This window comes from Zootermopsis nevadensis, unplaced genomic scaffold, assembly GCF_977971745.1.
Source record: "Zootermopsis nevadensis isolate Lab colony 2312 unplaced genomic scaffold, Znev_1.0 Znev_ptg000005l, whole genome shotgun sequence".
NCBI classification, from domain to species: Eukaryota; Metazoa; Arthropoda; class Insecta; order Blattodea; family Termopsidae; genus Zootermopsis; species Zootermopsis nevadensis.
This window is the reverse complement of record NW_028259137.1, coordinates 3,084,825-3,104,463: the sequence shown is the minus strand read 5'-3', so window position 1 is coordinate 3,104,463 and position 19,639 is coordinate 3,084,825. Positions and strand designations below refer to the sequence as shown.

Below are 19,639 nucleotides of genomic sequence, written 5' to 3'. Positions count from 1 at the left end.
GACTGAGCATAAAATCTGGGAGAGTTTTCTCATTTGAAACAGAGAATAATTTTATATTTCGGGCAAATGCAGTAGTACTCCATTTCGTGTCACAATAATAATACCGAACAATTTCAGGACAGCATTCGTGAGTATTCTTTATTTTCAAATGATGTCTGAAGGAAAACCAAACTGGGGGTGGGGGTTAATCTGTAATTTTCTTTCCATTTTAATTCCAACCACAAATTTTAAAAGTCAGATTTAATTAAAATCTTCAAAAAATTTCCACCGAAAAGTGACATTCTTTTAATTGTTTTCCCCATATTACAACAGAAGATATTTCCGACTGATACAAAATGAGTTTGATTCCTCTTCACAGATACAGAATGACAAAAGTATTAATTTCATATATCAAACTTAATTTACGACACAAAAACAACTTATAGACCTCTTAAATATTCATTACATTATACAAACAAGGTTATGACAGAAGATATTTAACGTACCAATGTAACATGAATAACACATTTCGTTGATAACTTACGTTTTCCTCTTTTTTTTTTTGCTTGCTTTGCATTTCCTCACAGATGTGCTCTTCGGCAAATTTACAATTTCACGCCTTAAAATTCAATTCACCAAACCAATTTGAAATTACAGGAACAGTGTACAGGGAAAAGAAGAAAATGACACCGGTCCTCGGAGACTGGACACATGGGCAAGGCATGCAATTTAGAAGCTTCAATATGTATCGTATGAATATATGTTTGTAACGTGGATCTTCTATCGCCTAGATCTGTCCACGGATATTCTACCTGTTCTTCTGTTTCCCCACCTTCAAACACAGCACTGTCAAACAGTGGTTCAAAGTTCCAAAACTTAAAAAATCATTACACAGTACACCAAACATTTAAATTATAATTTTCAAAAAAAGCTATAATGCGTATGCTGCCAGATATTCACAGTTCCCTCAACCATTGTGGCAGTGGAAAGTTCACATCTACGTGGTAGAGCTGGAAGTAAACTTTGTGGGCTGAATAATGGATGTCTTGCGGACGGGCACACTCTCTGGCGTCGGGATTGCGTCGCCTGTCGCATATGCCAGGACCGCCGGAGCTTGGCGGGCCTTTGCAGCGGACTTTTGCTTAGCCATTTGGTAATCGCCAGAATCAAAATACTTTTGCTGTCATCACAGATAAAAGTAACCACATATAAGAAATAGGAAATTAATATTTGCTCATTAAGTATTTTATATATGAAAAACTAAGTTAAATTACTTTTTCAAGTCTTTTTTTGCAGGATTCCTCCTAGCAAATGGCTGCTCCCATCACAGATTTCCTCATAAAACTACTTTAAACTAAACTCCTACTGGAGGTAATATTCAAGAAATTAAATTCCATATTTTCAGCATGGTGTACCTGAAACTAATTACGTGGAAAAGAAAATTTCACAATCTAAAATTGCCAAACAATAATACAGGGATTGAGGGTGACCAAGAATGGAAAATGGAAAGTTAAACAGGTAATCAATTGATACTCATTACCTTAATTGTTTACATACTTTTATGTACTGTCACATAACATTTGTTTTTAGTACGGGCAACTCTCGGTTTACAAACGTTCGATTTACGAACATTTCCTATAACGAACGTCACAATTCATTCAAAATTTCTTAAAGTCGTCAATAGATAGATTTCCTTATAAAACGAAATGCCAAACGTATAGTGAACATAACCGTAAGATTTAAATAAATAAACTTTTAAAAATGTATTTATTACAATAATTACCGGAAAATTATTATATGATAATTAGTACATGGTTTTAATGCTTTAAAATGGCTGCTAATGTATACGATACGTATCGTAAAAGCTCAGGAATGCAAGATACACATAACGAACAAAAACGTATAACAAACAACGTTTTTGAACGGAAATCGTTCGTAAACCGAGAGTTGCCTGTATTAAACTTACATGACAGGGGACAAACAAAAGTGTATTTGGAAAGAACATTGCAAGGTTTGACAGGATATCAAAACAAATTACAAAATATCAACACAGGGTCAAAAGATACTTTAGTACAACCTTTAAAAATATTGGAAAGATTCTGTTTCACATACTTGAAAACAGCCCAGCTAGATTTAATAACATGAATAAATATGTCAGTTCATACATATAAATGTGTATGATACATCCAGGAAATTTATTTAATATTGATATGAATTCATCATATTGATATATCATGTAATGTTTTGGTAGCATAAAATTACTCTTATTTATTTGAAAATACTAAAGAACTGGAACTCTGACTATTGCATAAAATAAATAAATAAATTATTAACCATCATAGTTATGTCACACAAAGAAAATCATACACGATGTTTAAGAATGAAATCTATGATTTATAAAATTTAAAATATTTTAATTATTATAAATATATATCACTGTAATTTAAGAATAGCAATTTTAATAAAAGTAAAAGAAAAATGTAAAGTTGAAGACTGAATTTAATTGGGTACTTGAATAATTTAAAACCTTTTGCATGTTAGTGGTAAGTATTTTCTGCCAAATGCTTTTAAATTCAGAAATTTTCATGTCACAATATCCATTTATGAATTTCATTTGGTTCTCAGAATGAACAATATTTTTTTAAGATTAAAATACTTAAATTTGCAAGGGTAATGTGTGTTTTCTTGTAGGTAATACTGGCATTTTGAAGTAAAACTAAGATAAGTTTCATAATATCATAATATCTCTAAAATGTTAATAAAATTCTACCAGACTATACGATGGTACGACCCAGAAGACAGCCATGTTCAAGGTCCAACTGATATAAAAATCTTCTGATACTGATACAAAATTCATGTGGAATAACATTTCTAAGTATAAGGGGGTAAGGATGGACTTGAAGATCTGAAGACATTTTAGACCAAAACCTCCATTTAATGTTCCCACAGGAGATAATAGTCAGACATTAACTGAAAAGACCTTTAATTAAGAAAATTTGGTACTTGTGGGTTATCGGGACACATCGCTTTAAAAATAGGTTAGATTAGGTTAATGTATGTGGATAAATGACATATACTTGAAAGTTATTATATTTTATTTCAATAAATGACAAATTATTATATTTTATTTTGATATGCATGCATGTTAATTGTTGTTACAACCTGTCTCCGGAGACCAAAGTTCGCTTATAGATTTTAGATTTTTTAACATGGTACCGAACAGCAATAAATAACTGAACGAACCAACAGATAACAACAACCGAGTATACGGGTATATTGATATGCATGCGCAGTTTTCCATCCAATCCAAGTCCAGATATTCGACTCTCCCGTTTTGTGTCCCGATAACCAACAGGTACCGAAAATTTAACAGTGAAATAATGGGATTTAGAATCACAGAATTGGAACAGTAATGGAAGAAAAACCTTAAACAAAGAAACATTAAACAGGGATTCCATTGCACCAGAATTTAAAAAAGTAAAATTATAACAAAAACGTAATATTCCTTACCCTATTAGCAAGCCTCTTCTGCAAAAAGACTGAGTGGCCACTCATAGGTCTTCCTGCCATAGGAAATTTGGCTTTTAGCTTAGCTTCTTCCAATTTTTCTATATCTGTTGTTGAAACCTGAAATAATAGTAATATAAGTACAACCACAGGCAAACTACTTGGTGCATGAGCAACCATTATGGGCAGGTTATACAGTCATGGTGAAATTCTTGGCCACGCCTTGCTGAAAACATGTACCTTAGGTTTCAGCTCTGAATAGCAGTTCAAGCTGTGCATAGTCCACAGTAAAATACATTTTCAATTACCAGTAGAATTGCTGTCTATTTCATAGAAATGTGACCACCCACATGCCAAGTTGCTTGCCGATTACACAGGGCTGTGGAGTCGGAGTCAGAAGCAATTTTAGGTGGAGTCGGTAAAAATGTACTGACTCTGACCTCGATATAAAATCTTAAGAACAATTTCTATACCGTGTGAGCCACTGGCAGCCTCACGCTTAGGCAGATTCAACGATGTGGGAATAATGCTCTGTAACTTTGGATCCGGTACCTTAAGAATACAAACTGTCTACAAATCAACTGATTTCTGGAATAACAATTAGACGTATATTTAAATATGGGTTATAAGTCTAAAAAGTAGGCTGATTATTCACATGGTGGTGATGAATTATGGTGCCATTTACCATTTTAGTAGGTTTACCTTTATTAATACATATTGGAACTAATGTCTGAAGACAGACTTCCTAAGGCTGCGTTCCGCTACAAACCTATTGGGAAAAGAGATCGAGGTCAGCCAAAAAGAAGATGGGAAGATCAATTTGAAGCTGGAACAGGCATTAGTGCCTAATCCCTGATGATGATGATGATGAATACATATTGAGCTTTTATGGAGTTGGAGTCGGAGATTTTAGTACCGACTCCACAGCCCTGCAATTACAATACCATTGCAGTTAAGAAAGATTTTTCCATATCACATTTAAATTCCATGAAATCTTCAAGATCTGCCAGTGCAGGACGTGTTTGATTTGTGTTGGTTCCAGAGAAACATAATTATGAATATCAAACTGAAACAGATGTCACAGATACAAAAATTGTGACAATTTTATAAGACACTGACATTAATATTACAAGAAAAACAGTTTCTGTTCTGTCCTGTGTATTTCTTTAAATATGTTAGGGATTGTGCTATTCACCAATTTTTATACAATATTCTCTGTGCCGAATTGATCTAGAAGAAACAACTTCAGTCACCCCAGGCACTCAGATCACTGCTGGGTCCTGACCTTTGTTAAGGCCCTTCAAACAGCCCTGACCACACTCTGCTAAAGGCTGCTCTGAAGTTCTTTTGATAGTCTCTGTTTGGTGATATGTGGAGAGTTTCCCAATCATTCTCGGTCAAGATGACAATATAATAAAATAGAAATAAAATTAAAAGTAATGTTCAAAATTAAAAACAACCAGACTAATTTACCACCATCACAAGAAACATAATGTAACTCATGCAACAACGCCAAATAAAAAATAATCATGTGGTATGAAACACAACTAGTAAACTTGGATGAGGATGAGTGTGATTCAGACTGCATGACTTGACAGTACAACACAGCTTAATCCACAGACATATTCTCTCATTGTTATGCATGCATGAAAGCACAATTTTCACTTTTAGTAGATTGGTAGTACCACCATTTTCCTACATTATAATGGTGGTCTGTGTACAAAGCAAAGAAATGCTGTAAATGCATAAAACATACAGCAGTCGCATAGCAAAACATTATGACAGATCTTATTGAATGGAGAAGATATATAATCTTTTATAATACTCCAAATCAGTGATCTGATGGTGTAATACTAGCCAGACTGGAGCATTCACAACTGCTTTATCTGTCTTTCTGTGAAAAATCAACTCTTCATCTATCTCCAAAACTGGAGCACATCCCACAAATAAATTCCATAACATACTTTTGTGAGAACATAGTTTCAAAATGTCCATCCAATATGTAGATGGCCTTCACTAGGTCATCATATTTTATTCCATTTTTCGTCTGTAAGAAGCAATCTACTAAAATCATTGTGGTACATGTAAAACACACTATAAAAACAATACACATCATTAAATGGTTAACTTACATTACAAGTTCAAATAAGAGTATACCGTATTGAAAATGTTGCTAAGGAGTGAGCATAATTTTACCGTTCTGTTAATTTAATTATGCCAAATATTATGTATACACTCACATCTTCTGGCGCATTTTCTTGATCTTTCTCACTTCCAGCTGTCAAAGTTTCGTCACCGGTTGCTAAACTTTCCTCTTGTTCAGACATTGCTTTCCGATCAGTTTACACTCCTGGGAGAAAAATAAGACTGTCAGAAATGGAAATCAATGAATAACTATTAATATTAACTTTCTAATTTCGTAATAAAGCCTTGGCGCATTGGCCAGTTTGTCAGTAACAATGCAGTTGCAAATTTTAATGTCAACTAATTACAATTTACCTTTAAGATATCCTTAAAATCAAAGTGATGTTGATAATATCAACAATACTTGCAGGGAAGTGGCGAGAACAATATTTCCATTCACCTTCTAATCAAAACAAATATGATATGACTCATTCAAATAAATATAGCAAACTTAAGGACACTAAACTGTTCACATTCTTTGGACCTTCAGACTATGGTTATGCGATCTTATAAGCGTTCGGTTGTCCATGCCAGTTACCTCTGGTAGATATCACAGATATAAAAGTTATTTCAAAGTAAATGCCAAAGATTGAAGACATAAGTTACAAACTTGCAATAATCTTAAGGTTTTATTACTTGGTTACTGATATCCTTTGCAAAGATGATACTTATGTTTGCAAGACCTTTAGTTGTCTGTTCATTAGTTTCAACTACCTTTATCGGTGGTTTATGGACAGAAAGCTTGCTTTAAGAATGCTTGTAAAAATGCTTATAAATATTCCCTTTAAATCAAGTCCTTAACTGCTGTATACCAATTCTCAGTTTTTATTCCATAGATGGGTTGTAAATTCGAGAAAAGATATACCACTTGTTTATGTTGTTTGTTTCATCCAACTGTAATTATTGGCAACTGGTTTTATGTTATTGCTATTAGTTAAGCTTCATGGTTAGGCAGTCAGTTTATCGTAGATTTTATTTGATAATGTTCCTTTCTAGAACTATCTCCAAAAATATTATCAATGCAGGTGCTTAAACCATTTTGAATTCTTATAAGGTTAAACCTTCGTTTACAAAAGACTGATACAAATTTTTGCATACGCAAACTGGGCAAATTGAAATACCACAACAGCACACTGGAAGAAAGTTTGTAAATGAATGAAATGCCGATGTCGCATGACTTTCATTTCAGTGTATGCAAATTCGTAAGAAACCTACGTTTGCTTTTAATTCATTAAAAAAAATCAAATTGCTCTGTCGTACTGCGCACATAAGCTGTTTTCTCATTTTAAACTGCTTTTCCAAGAAGACTAAATTTGTCGCCATTTCTACCATAGATACGGTTCTATTCCCACTGGCATTGCGAAATAATCTTTTCTGGTAAGAAAGTCGTTATATCCTCTGTCTTGTGTACATTATCTCGAATTGAATGTTAGTTTGGGGGATGTCAAAAGCAGAACATGTTTTAATGTTGTTAGCATAAAGTAACCATAGTTAGCAGTGTTAGTATCTACATAAAAGTAGTATGGCTGGTATAACATACTACAGGAATGTGCTTTTGATAGACGAGGTCATGTATTAATGTATGTCTGATTCGTACATAATTCGTGGACTTGATTTGTAGGTGTGATCGTCGTTAATGACAATAGGAATGGAAGATTTTAGACTCATCGTTCAAGAAGAAGGAAGAGCGGCCAGGAATTTGGTTGCTTTTAATGTACCTGTTGACCACACACTGTCAGATTCAGGTGAGCGGTTAAAAAGAGGCACATAAATGGTCATGCCCATACCAGTTCTTAACCTTTACAGCTATTGGGCTTAATATTATAAATACTTATGTAGGTAAAGTGCTGACTCGAAAGCCACCAACGTCACCAAGACTTCAAAGTGAAGGAAGAAAGGAAGATGTAATACGACTTTGTAAACGTTCATGTGAATCTCCTAAACCTGGATCCAGGGTGCGATCAGCTTCTACAGGTAGAGATAAAAAGTCAGGTGAGTTGTTTATGTACAGATTACAATAAAAACACCTTTATTAATTTGTGTACAATTGTTAATTTTCACTTATGTGTCCAGGTTTTCTTAGTTAGTGTTATCCCACATCAAAGAAACACAGAAAAGACATTTCCAACCCAACCCCCTCACAAATTAATGACTTTCTTGTAGCTCCAATGGAGGTAAGTATTTATGCCAAATTTTACCACTGTATGATCACTAAATATTTGAGAGAAGATATCTAAAGCTGTTAAAAGACACATATTTTGGGCACAGAAAAAGTTGCATAACTTCTACCATAATTGAGACACAGAACTCATTTCAAGTTCATAAAATTTCCTTTTCGTTGACCTATTACACCAGTATATTCAGCACAGTCACGTTCTCAGTGTGTTCAAATTTAACCTTTGATCCTATATCACCTAAAATGCTGTATTTAAATATCTTTGTGAAAGTATATTGTATGCATGATTATTATTTATAACACATGTAAATAACAAGTTGGAGCTACATTGGGATTTGGTTTTGTGAAGCATTTTACTGTGAAAAGTCATATTTGTTTGAAATTCTTTACATTCACATAAATTAACTATGTGTATATGTTGAGAAAAATGACATTTATATAGTAAGATACCTTCCTGTAAGAGAGCTACTTGTATAGAAGGTAATAAAAAATTGTCGGTACAATCTGGTTAACACTTGAAGGTGATGTGACATCAGGCCAAAACACATTTTCTGTATGAAGATTTCTGTCTTCTGGGTTGTTGCGCCGTGTAGTCTGGTAGATGTGTACCGAAGTTTCGGAGGTCATACTGCCTCCGTCATCAGGGCGATGAATGAATTCAGTAGATTTGCTGATAAAGTAAGAAGGTGGCAAAGGAAATGTGAGATTACATGTTTAAATGAGAATGTTAAATTGTTATTTCTAATAACTTTTAGAAAAATATTTTTACATTTATGTTTTTGTTTTGATATTTTATGTCATTATTTGCAGTTGTGTTGAAATTTGTATATTTTTTGTGTTTTTTACCTAATGAAAGTTTTGTTGTGTTTTATTTTAGAACTGCAGGCAAGATACTGGGCCTTTCTGTTTGGCAACTTGCAGAGAGCTGTGGATGAAATCTATCAGACGTGTGAAACAGATGAAAGCGTTTCGGAGTGCAAGGTTAGTTGTGTGGGATGAATGGAATGGATGCATGATAATTTCTTTGTGCTCACATGCAACTATAAGAGTTAAAAAGCAGTGGACAAATATACTTTTGGGGTTCCATTAAAGGTTTGTTTTGTTTACACATGACCCTTTATGCAAATTTAGGGCTGTAAAATGTCTGTATAGTGAAGTTTTGTGAAGTGACAAATTATTTTTATATTAATGAAGTTTTGTTGTAATGAAAGGCAATAGAGAGTAATGACATTAGATTTATTGCTTTTAGAAAAGTCAATGCATTTTTATCTAACAGGTGGCATATTTGTAATGGTATTTGTGAGCCTGTAAACAATTGTAGGATTTGAGGTTTTTATGGAGGTGCGTACAGAGATCGCTGTCTTCTGGGTTGTAGCACAATGGTGTTTTGTTATTTATTGTTTTTATAGGAGGTGATCCTGGTACTTGAAAATTACACCCGTGACTTCCACAGCCTTATCGAGTGGTTCAAGATAAAATGGGAATATGAGAACACTCCTCCACCGCAGCGACCGACGTCACTGGCATGGGAAATTAGGAAATCCTCACCAGGGAAGGTAATAAGTGTTGTATAGAGCAAGGAACATTAGCTAAAAATTGCTATAAATATTTTTGCATGTGGTAGTTACTGAGGAATACCGAGCTGGGTAATCCTAGCATGGGGATTCCATATCTAGTGGCACAGCCAATTTGGATTCTCCAGGGCAGTGGTCCCCAACGCGGCACCTGCCAAGGTTTTTTTTGGGTGCCTGCGTTGATACGGAAAGAGGTTATACTGAATAATGAAGGCCGTTCAACCATGAACATTATAAAATCAAAGCGCGGATCTCGCTTTACTGACGCCCATGTTGACGATTGTTTGCGAGCAGCAACATCATCCTACACTCCCAGATTTGAAAAACTGGCCGATGAAATGCAGCGCCAAACATCACACTAACTTCCCACTCGAGTAATAATAATTGTACTTATAAAACTACGTATTTTTGAGTGTGTGGTTTCTTGTATCGTTAAACGTCGTGTTGTTTTGTGTGTTGTTTGGTGTCCATATCTTATTTGTCCAGCGAAAAGAAAATTTTGCTTTGTTAATTGGTTGGTGCCCGCCATGATCTCATAAACTCTCAAATGTGCCCATAGGCACAAAAATGTTGGGGACCACTGCTCCAAGGTCTCCCCTGTTACATCATCATCACCCAGATAGTCACCGTACATTGCATGCACTTAAAGGTCATTGAATCCTGATAACTGATATTATTGACGCTGTTTAGAAAGCAAAGAGATGAAGGTGAGATTTCAGTTTCTCTCTGCAATGAATATGAAGGTGGCTGACTGTTTTCTGGGATGCTGTTTCACGTAGCATGATTTAAATTGAATGATATCTGAGAAATTCTTACTGCCTTTGTCATCAGGTTGATTGAATGTTGTGTTCGTCTACAGATAGTGGTTTTTTTTCCCAAAATGCTCCGGGTTTTTCTTACCAAACTGTTTTATGTTGTCCTTCACATCCGGTAATGTTATGGGAGGAGATGCAGTGAGTTGTTGAGTGAGGTGGAGATGGTTCATTCATACTGTACTAATATCGTGATTGTCATACTAGTGTCGGTGAGCGATTCATGATATATGTCAGCATGAAAGTATAATAAATTTGGATAGTCCTTTTTTTATTTTTATCCACGATTCCTCTTTCCACCATTTTTATAGATAATCAAGATTGTACTGTATGTCTACAAAACTATGTGTGTTTAATAATTTAAACTGTTATTATGAACAGGTGAAACACCAAAAATCAGGGAGCGACTGTGTAGGATTTGACCATTTCATAAATTTATGATGTATTTTAGGTCCGCCCTGTAGGTACCATGGAGACTACAGCTGCTGGCTCCAATGCTGTTATAAATGTGAATAGAGAAGATACACCAAATTTAACTGCACAGAATCTGGAGATGAGGAAGGAAGGCGTCACAGTAGATACAGGAACAAATCTACAAAATCCGGTGTCACAGCGCATTTCGTTACAGCCCGTCTGTCTTTCGGATAGTGCTGACGCAGTAATAAGTGAGATTGATGTTATAAACGGTACTCTCAATAGTAATTTGATGGCCGCAGATAATCCAGTGCCTCTTAGTGTTTCAGATGAGATTAATATACATGATCAGGCTATTTTTAACTTTCAACCAAACAATATAACAGACAATGTGGATAGTTATGTGCAGAATGTAAATAATGATGTAAATAATAGAATGGAAATTGCGTCTAATTTGGACGTGAGTGGAAAGCAGCAGAAATGTGATACCTTATCTGCTGCTGGTCATGTGATTTTAGTCTCGGCTGATGAAGGGTGTAAAGGAATATGTGATGTGAGGGAACAGAGTCCTGAGATTGACGCAGAGGATGATCTGAATGGTGGAGAAATGAGTGCCAAGATTCAAGTGGGAATTAATATGATTTGTGAAACTGATACAACTACACACAAAGAAATAAATGAAAAGATAGCCAACGAAGATAATATCTTTGAGAAGTCAAGAGTTCCATTTTATGGTACCCTTAAAGATAATTCTGATATAAATGAGTACAGTAGAAGTGACAGTTGTGAGGTGGAGAGTGGAAACATTTCTGATACTAATTTAACTGTGGTTCCTATGACGGTCCATCAAGCCTCTCAGACAGATCTAGAAGAATGTATTGAGGATTCTGATGGTTTGAGATTCCTTTCAATCCCACGGAAAGCGGCGGTTACGACGCCTACACTTGTTAGCAAACCTGCACCAGTAATCAATGCTATAAGTAAAACAAGTGTTAGTGGCAGGTCGCCAGTAGCTTCACCGCGAGTTGGAGTTCGCGCAGCGTCTCTTGCGTCCAGCATGAGGCCACAGCCTTCTGTGAGACCAGCTTATGCAGCTGTTTCAAATCTTGGTAATCCAGCTATCGCTCGAAGTCAGGCACCGTTACATACCAGCCTGACATCTACCAGACTCTACAGCAGTCCTAGGTTTGTTCGGAGCCGGACTTCCACGGATGTAAGGCCTGCTGGGAGAGGAACTGCATTAAGAAAGTTACCAGCAGAGCCAGCAGCGGTGGCAGTCCTCAAGTCACAAAGAGGAGCGTTAATGTCGAGACAGGTAAGGAACTAACTAATTAACTAACTAACTAACTAACTAGGTGGCTTACCAAACCCGAAGGTTCATCATCAAATTAACCAAAGCCCTGTCCTGGGCCAACAAAATCCAGTCTCCTTCAACTCCTATCTCCCATAGATCCCGACCGAGATTATCCTCCCATCTACGTCTAGGTCTTCCCAGAGGTCTCTTCCCCTCAGGCTTCCAAAATAGTGGACCCAACCAACCAGATGGCTTACGGAACCCGAAGGTTCATCACCGAACTAACCAAAGCCCTCTACCAGACCCTGTCCTGGGCCAACAAAATCCAGTCTCCTTCGACTCTTATCTCCCATAGATCCCGCCTGACATTATCCTCCTATCTACGTCTAGGTCTCCCCAGCGGTCTCTTCCCCTCAGGCTTCCCAACCAATACCCGGTGCACACCTCTTGCCCCATCCATGCGTGCTACATGTCCCGCCAATCTCATTCTTCTCGACTTAATCACCCTGACACAGGTAAGGAACTGTAATTGTAACTGAAGAGTAAGCACAGAAGTAGCTTTACAATATTCAGTGCATATATCTAGTAAATCAGAATCGTTTACACATATGTAGGTTGCCATTACTTATTGATTACACACACGTGTTATGGTGAAGAAAATTTGTAATTTTGGTTTTCCATAACATCCGTTGAATTTTTGTCACATTAATATTCATCAATTGACTGTAGTTCATTATCAGTGTATTTGTAATGCTGTTTATTTTCAGAAATTGTTATTTGACTTTTTGTTTTAGCTTCAGTCATGGGCACTGACTTTTCAAAAATTAGGGTGTGCTCTTATTTGCATTATAAATTCTTTCTAAAAGAGTTTTATTTCACATTTTATTTTTCTTCTTCTATTTTCGGTTTGACAATGTTTATACATTTTCCGGTACCCTTTTACGGGTCCCAACTTTTCGTTGGCTTGATCTATAGACATTCGGTAGGACTCCTTGGACGAGGGATCGGCCTGTCGCAGTGCAGGACAGCACAACACAGAAATACGCCGACAAACATCCATGGCTTGAGTGGGATTCGAACCCATGGTCCCAGCAACCAAAGCGGCACAAGGCTCACGCCTTAGACCGCGCGGCCACTGAGGACCCCACATTTTATTTTTAATAATTTAAATTCTATTGGAATAATCTTTTTTTTAACAAACTGGATCTTATTTGAGAATCTTTTAAGGAGTAAATGACGTTAGCTGTAATGAATCAGAAAGGTGTGTACTTAAATGAAAATTTGTTCTAGGTATTTTGAGTATGTAACAGATGTGTTAGCAACCTGTAAACCTACTTAAAAATACAAGAACGTCAATTTAGAACTACTAGATAATGAAGTACAAGTCCACAGATTTCTCTTTAATGTATGTGGTACACTATTACATACAAATCATAAAACATCCCCTTGATAAGCAGTGGCTGATCAGTAGTATTTTCTGTTAACTACAGTCATGTTTGTGTGTATATAAATGGATAGTTGAGAAGCCAATGAGTATAAGTCTTCTCCATCTATGGCTCTCCGGTCCATATTCGGTCCGTGGCCTACTTAATTCTCCTCTTCCATTCGGTCCTCTGTTAGGTCCGTCTGTCCGAGGCTTCGATCGAGGTTTCGAAACATCTTCCTTTTTATGGCGCAAGGTTGTTAGCCTTGCGACCAACCCCCAACCTGGAGGACCAGGGTACCTGTCTTAGTCTGACCTCCCCCCCTGGCCCTACCAGTAGTTATGCTACCGCCAGAATAGCTCTTGGGGTCACTGAGGTACTCAAGCCCCACCACCACGACAAGGTGCAGGTACCATTAAGTGTGTACTTACCATAGATATTAATTTTATATGATGATATTAATTAAACACTTTCTTGTGATAGGTTTAATGACTTATCACTCATTGACTTCTGAACCATCCATATATCAAAATGTGTATTGGTTAATGGATGTGTTCTCTGTGTAGTCTCATCATAGAAGTCAACAAAATGTAATCATGGCAGCTTCAGTATCACCCAAAGTAGAAAGCATTCCGGAGAGCAGACAATGTTTGGATAAAAGAAGTGGTTCCAACTCATCTTTGAATAGTTCTGCGTCATCTGGTGCTCGAAGCTGGGCGAACATGGTTAAGGGCACAGAAGTTTCACGCACAACAGTTTCGGTTGAGGTACTGCCGAGGACAGGAGCTGGCAATGAAGATGGTATGTATCTTGCTGATGTGTTTAATGACCTCAGTTAACAGGTTTTTGACATTCCTGATATATGCTATCTCCGTCTTCAATGGTCAGGAAGTCCGTTTCTGACTACTTTAAAGATGTACTAAGATAAATGTTTTATGTTATGTATGTCTTCATTTGAAATGTTATTTTCAAGATTATGACCATGGAAAATAGATCTTACATAAATAAGGTGTGAGGTTGTGGATTGGGTTTGGCTGTTTCACGGAGTTGTGAACTTGTTAATGAACATTCTGGTTCCATAAAATTGGGGAATTTGTTAACTAGCTGAGTCACTGTGAGGTTTTCAAGGACTCGACTGCATGAAGTTAGATGTATTTTGAGTAATTCACATTTTAATTATGATCATCTTATAGGCATTTAATCATGTTATGAATAAGTAGTAATAAGTTTTGTCTGAACTTCTAAATAAATCGTTAAGGCTGTTTGTCCATGGATAAATTATGTGGAAAATCATACTGTATTTCTTTTTTGTCAAAATGCTTTTTAAATCAGTTATAATTAATGAATTTTCTATTACAGATGATACACAGGGCTGGGAGACAGTGAAGAGCAGGTCACGTTCTCGTATGTCACCGGCTAGCAAAGTGGAAGGATTAGGGTCATCTCTGTCGCGCAGTGCCGGCAACATCAAGTGTCGTCCCATGGAAAGGAAAGGCAGCATTGGCATGGCTTCACGTGGATATGGTGCAAAATCCAGATTTCAGCAGCCAAGTGCTGCAACTTCGCTTCCGGCTTTGGCTCTGATAGAGGTAGAAGTACGACCACCTACGACTAAAGATGGGAAGAAAATTGCCGAACTGAAGAGAAGTGTTCCTTCATTGACACTGGCATGCCGGAACAGTACCAATATTACCAAAATGAAAAAAGATGTCAAAGATATCAAAGAAGATAATAACAATAAGCTACTAAAATCTATCAAAACCACATCAGTTTCAAGTAGAAAGGTAAATGGGTATGGAAAAAATGAGAAACAAGGGAAATCAGAAGAAGTTTCTAGTGACAAAGTCGTTTCAAAAGTTGCATCAGATTCCGAGGATAACCGAGAAAAAAGAAAAATTGTAGGAACTTTGGAAAAGAAAGAGGATGTCGAGTCTGAAATTGTTAAGCATGATGCTGAAGGGACGCAAGAGGAAAAAATTGTCAGGTAATGACATATGTTAAAATCTTATTTTTAATATTAGATGAATGGAGTAACAGGACAGAGAGGTGGATACAGAGCAGTTCCGCTAACTTCCTTTACTCACGGCACCACAGAATTTTGTCTCGCAAAGGGGGTAACAATTTAAACATGGCTACAAATTTGTATCTGCATATAATTCCTCGTCTTGTAAGTATGCAGGTACGTGACAACAAAACATAAAGCTATTGTCGATGAACTCGTGTGATTGTACTTCTTCTTCTTATGGCTCTCCGGTCCGTATTCGGTCCATGGCCTCCTCAATTCCCCTCTTCCATTCAGTCCTCTGTTAGGTCCGTCTGGCCTTCCCTGTACTGCACTGTCAGCTGTCTTGCGCATGCGCCTTACTGGCCAGCGCAGCGACTCGCGCGAAAATATCAAAATATTTGATCTCGGACTTTGGCCGCTTCCCTCTCCTGACCACTTCGCTGTAACCTAGGAGAGCGCCATACAAACAGCCAGTTTGATATTTCCGCTTCACCCACGCAGCTCGCACCGCTCGCATTTAATCGCTCACGTAGGACAGCGGGTAAAGGCTTAACCTTGAAAACAACTTGTGTTTAAAATGTGTTTATAAATGTTAAGTAATGATTTGGAAGGAGGCACTTGCGTGTTTGAATGTGAAATTTCATTGTTCGTGTTGAGAGTATGAGGAAAACCATGGAAAACCTTATTCAAAATGGCTAAGATTTGAACAACGTACGTCCTGAGTGTAAATTTTGAGCATTATTACTACTACAACCTGCTTGATGCTTTTACTTAATTTTGAGGTTTTCCGTGTTCCTTTTTTTCCAAATTCAAAAACATATTTGTGATTTTTGGAGTTGGCAGTGGTAAGGTACAGCATTGTAAACTTAAATGTCTTGAATATGATCATTTGAATGGATTTTTATCTCTAATTTTAATAGCAATAAGACATTGCTTTTTTTTAAACATTACTTTGTCTTTTTTTTATAAACAGTTGCTCTGGTACTATAATTTTGGATGTTCAACTTGAAGATATTTTGGAAGAGAAGAGTTTATTTAATGAAGAGGAGCTAAGAAAAAGTAAGGAACTGTGTGCTGAGGAAGCAATGTTGAGGAAAGAAATTCATGAACTAGAAACGACAGAAATTGAGGTAAGTACCGTAATTTTTATTGTGTTGTTTTGTGTGCAGTATAGGTTTTTTGACAGCCAAAATTTGTTGTAATCCCGGTATGGAAAAATAAATCTTGTGTTCTTTGAATGTAAACAAATGCAATATTAACTGAAGACAGGTGAATGGTACATGTCAAGTGACATTTGGGTTTAGATCCGTATGATGTCATCTCCATGACTTTACACCAAAGCAATCATCTTTTAGTAGGATTTGAGGTTTTCGTGGCGGTGAGTCTGAAGAGGGCTGTCTTCTGAGTAGTTGTGCCACGTAGTCTGGTAGAAGTTTACCGAAGTTTCAGAAGTGTGCGTTTTGTGAGTAGTGAGTGACAAGCCCACTGCCTCTGCATAATTTCTACTCAATCATGATTTGACTGCTAGAGCCATCTAGTAGTGAATCAAGAGAGACACGGGTGAGAAATGGCCACTGAATTTTGCTTACGAAACATCTCGTTCATGCCCGTAAGGTTCTCTTACATGCCGTAAGTCTACGACATGGGACCGCCGGCTTTACTTCCGCTCTGATGGAAGTTTGTGCTACAGATTTTAATCACTCTTAAAAATCCATCGACCTCGGCTGGGTTTGAACCCGCGAACCTTGAGTCCAGTGGTAAGCACGCTAACAACTAGTCCACCGAGGGCGACACAAGGCAGACTTAACCCTCTAAATGCATGTTGCAAAGAACAAATGAAGGTATTATGCGTATTCCAGTACTGAACACACTGCAGAAGCATGTTAATAAGCATTTGTTCTTTAATAATGATTCTTGTGTCATTTGATGCACGGATAAATTTTATTAGTATTTTAAACATTTTTATAACCTCATACCATACCAAATTCTGTATCCCCAATTGAAACAGTGTATGTTACCGTCATAAAATTTAAAAATTCTGCTTTATGCATCTCTTAATATTTTTCCCCTCCCCCAGTTTCAATGACAAAAGCTGATGATTCTAAGATGAAATCTACTAGAATATGAAGTTCCTGTACACTGCACTGGAAAATTAATGAGACCATAATTGATTGTGGAGTTTTGTTTGAATTATTGTTTCGATAGAGGTACATTTACTGGTGTGGTTTTCTTTAACAGGTGGATACAGAGACAGATGAGACAGAAACAGACGGAGAAGCAACAATTGGACCTGAAGAGGATGATGAAGAAAGGCAGAATGATATGGCAGAAATTCAGAAGAGCCTGATTCCTGAAGATAGTATGACGCTGGAAGCCAGATATGAAACTCAGTTAGAGGGTACATAGACTGCATTTATAGACTGGATACAGGAATTTTTGATTGTGCGAAGTATATGGAATTACGGACATTAATGCTATTGTAGCGCCTTTTGTTTCTTTGTGTAGCTAGAGCGAAAGGAGCAAAAATTACACCGTGTTTTAAAAGTAGCTTTACAACTTCGCAGGAGAATATAAATTTATTGAAAGGACGTGCGCAATATTTTTAAATGCACAAATTTAGCCAAACACATCAAGTTTCATGCACATAAACTGTAGTGCCGAAAACCGCAATGATAAAGTGTACGGCCCCTTCTTTTTCATGGAGAAGACCATTACTGGCATTGTGTATCTGGACATGCTCCAACAGTTCCTCATTCCTCAACTTGACGAAGATGACCAGGAAGGATGCATTCACTTCCAGCAAGACGGTGCACCCCCTCATTACATCGGAGAAGTGCGCGAGTACCTCAACAACCGTTTCCCAGGTCGGTGGATCGGTCGGGCCGCACCAATAGCACGGCCACCTCGTTCCCCGGATCTAATGCCTTTAGATTTTTTCTTGTGCGGATTTGTTAAAGATCGAGTGTATGTGCCACCTTTACCTGCAAATGTGGCCGAACTCCGAACTTGAATTACCGCCGCAGTTGCCGAAGTGACACCGAAGATGCTACACCACACGTGGCAAGATATTGACTACAGATGGGATGTCTGCCGCATAACAAATTGAACCATAAAAATCCGAAGGACATAAAACTTGAAGTGTTTGACTACATTTCTATGTTCTGAAATTATATGTTTCTCCTATCAGTTCACCAATATCTCGCCCTCAAGTTGTAAAGCTACTTTTGAAACATGCTGTATTATTATGGGTAAACTTGATATAGAGATTGTAATGTATGTGCACATATCAAGAGTTTCTGATTCTGCAATTGATTTCTTTACAACCTGTCTGTATGTTTCTCAATGCCTCCTGTGTGCTAGGTGATTGGCATTAATTTGTTACTATTTTATATTTATGTCTGACATACGAGGGGTCTGAAAGAAAAGTGAGCAATCTCCAATTTCCCACAATCTGATAAAAGTGCCAAAAAATCTATTAAGGATACATACAATTTCATTTCCTGTATTCAGCATGACATTTACTGCCATTGTCAGGGGATGTATATTTAAATCTTGGAATGTTGATGCATTGGTGGTTAGCAGGATTCACGACCCGTCAGTACATGAGTTTGATCGGGACCGCGATATTTAACGCTCCTGCTGAGACCCCCATTTTTGCGAGATGATGATGAAAGCGGAGTAATTTTTGGGATGCCATGGAGAAACCGGGGAAACCCCGGAGGAAAACTCCATGATGCCTAGACCACGGCCTTGCCCAACACAAGTTGTAAATCTGAGCACCGCTGGGAATCGAACCCGGTACCCCAGTATTACAAGCCCAGCGTTCTAACCGCTAGACCACCATGGCGGTTATTCAGACTCATTAAGAGGACCCTAACTCAGTATCACCAAAAAGTTGAGATTGCTGCCTAATTATTTTCATTTGGGGTCAGATGGGGCTATTTCAAAGTGATCACCGGTCAGAGAGCCTTTCAGTTGCCAGAAGGTTAATTCGTAAGATAATTAAATATGAAAAGTTGAAAATTGTTGCTTTCTGTGTTAATACAGGTGTCGTGAAGGGTCCGCTGTGTTTTAGAGTCGGACAAAGTGTACAGAAAAGATAGATGCAGAAATAAGTGAATTATAAAATTTAAATAAGAAGTAACTGAGAAGTGTATATGAATTTAATTTGAATCTTCAAGTTTTTAATCTCCAGATAAAAATGGAACTTACCATGTGGCTGCTGTAATTTAATGGTTACATTGGTTGAAAAGAAATTTTGAATTGTGTA

At 37.2% G+C, this 19,639-nt stretch overlaps 2 protein-coding genes across 4 annotated transcripts in view; one reads left to right on the top strand and one right to left on the bottom strand.

The window, feature by feature from the left end:
• Positions 1 to 261: 261 nt before the first annotated feature.
• endos (endosulfine alpha) lies at positions 262 to 6,171 on the bottom strand. Its single transcript, XM_022063485.2, has 4 exons — positions 5,986 to 6,171; positions 5,727 to 5,836; positions 3,490 to 3,606; positions 262 to 1,159 (listed from the first exon to the last, which is right to left on the bottom strand). The coding sequence occupies exons 2-4, from the start codon at positions 5,811 to 5,813 to the stop codon at positions 977 to 979; spliced, it is 387 nt and encodes a 128-aa protein (XP_021919177.1). The 5' UTR covers positions 5,814 to 5,836; positions 5,986 to 6,171; the 3' UTR covers positions 262 to 976.
• Positions 6,172 to 7,061: 890 nt separating this feature from the next.
• Positions 7,062 to 19,639, top strand: part of ssp3 (SCAPER domain-containing protein short spindle 3) — a 314,720-nt gene continuing 302,142 nt past the window's right edge. For 2 of the 3 annotated variants that reach the window (XM_087343366.1, XM_087343365.1), the window contains exons 1-9: positions 7,062 to 7,415; positions 7,510 to 7,662; positions 8,724 to 8,827; positions 9,256 to 9,402; positions 10,684 to 11,961; positions 13,931 to 14,165; positions 14,724 to 15,348; positions 16,343 to 16,499; positions 17,608 to 17,767. In XM_087343366.1, coding sequence (XP_087199492.1) covers positions 7,307 to 7,415; positions 7,510 to 7,662; positions 8,724 to 8,827; positions 9,256 to 9,402; positions 10,684 to 11,961; positions 13,931 to 14,165; positions 14,724 to 15,348; positions 16,343 to 16,499; positions 17,608 to 17,767 — 2,968 coding nt within the window. In that variant the 5' untranslated portion in view covers positions 7,062 to 7,306. The remainder of the gene's footprint in view (positions 7,416 to 7,509; positions 7,663 to 8,723; positions 8,828 to 9,255; positions 9,403 to 10,683; positions 11,962 to 13,930; positions 14,166 to 14,723; positions 15,349 to 16,342; positions 16,500 to 17,607; positions 17,768 to 19,639) is intronic. The other variant, XM_087343367.1, reaches the window with a different exon arrangement.

What these genes read in the sequence shown, in the direction of transcription:
- endos (XM_022063485.2), bottom strand. Translation starts at nt 5,813, where the DNA reads ATGTCTGAACAAGAGGAAAGTTTAGCAACCGGTGACGAAACTTTGACA. An exon ending in AAGAAAATGCGCCAGAAGAT is followed by an intron (nt 3,607 to 5,726) that starts GTGAGTGTATAC and finishes CTATTATTTCAG; the next exon opens with GTTTCAACAACAGATATAGA. An exon ending in AGAAGAGGCTTGCTAATAGG is followed by an intron (nt 1,160 to 3,489) that starts GTAAGGAATATT and finishes CTGTGATGACAG; the next exon opens with CAAAAGTATTTTGATTCTGG.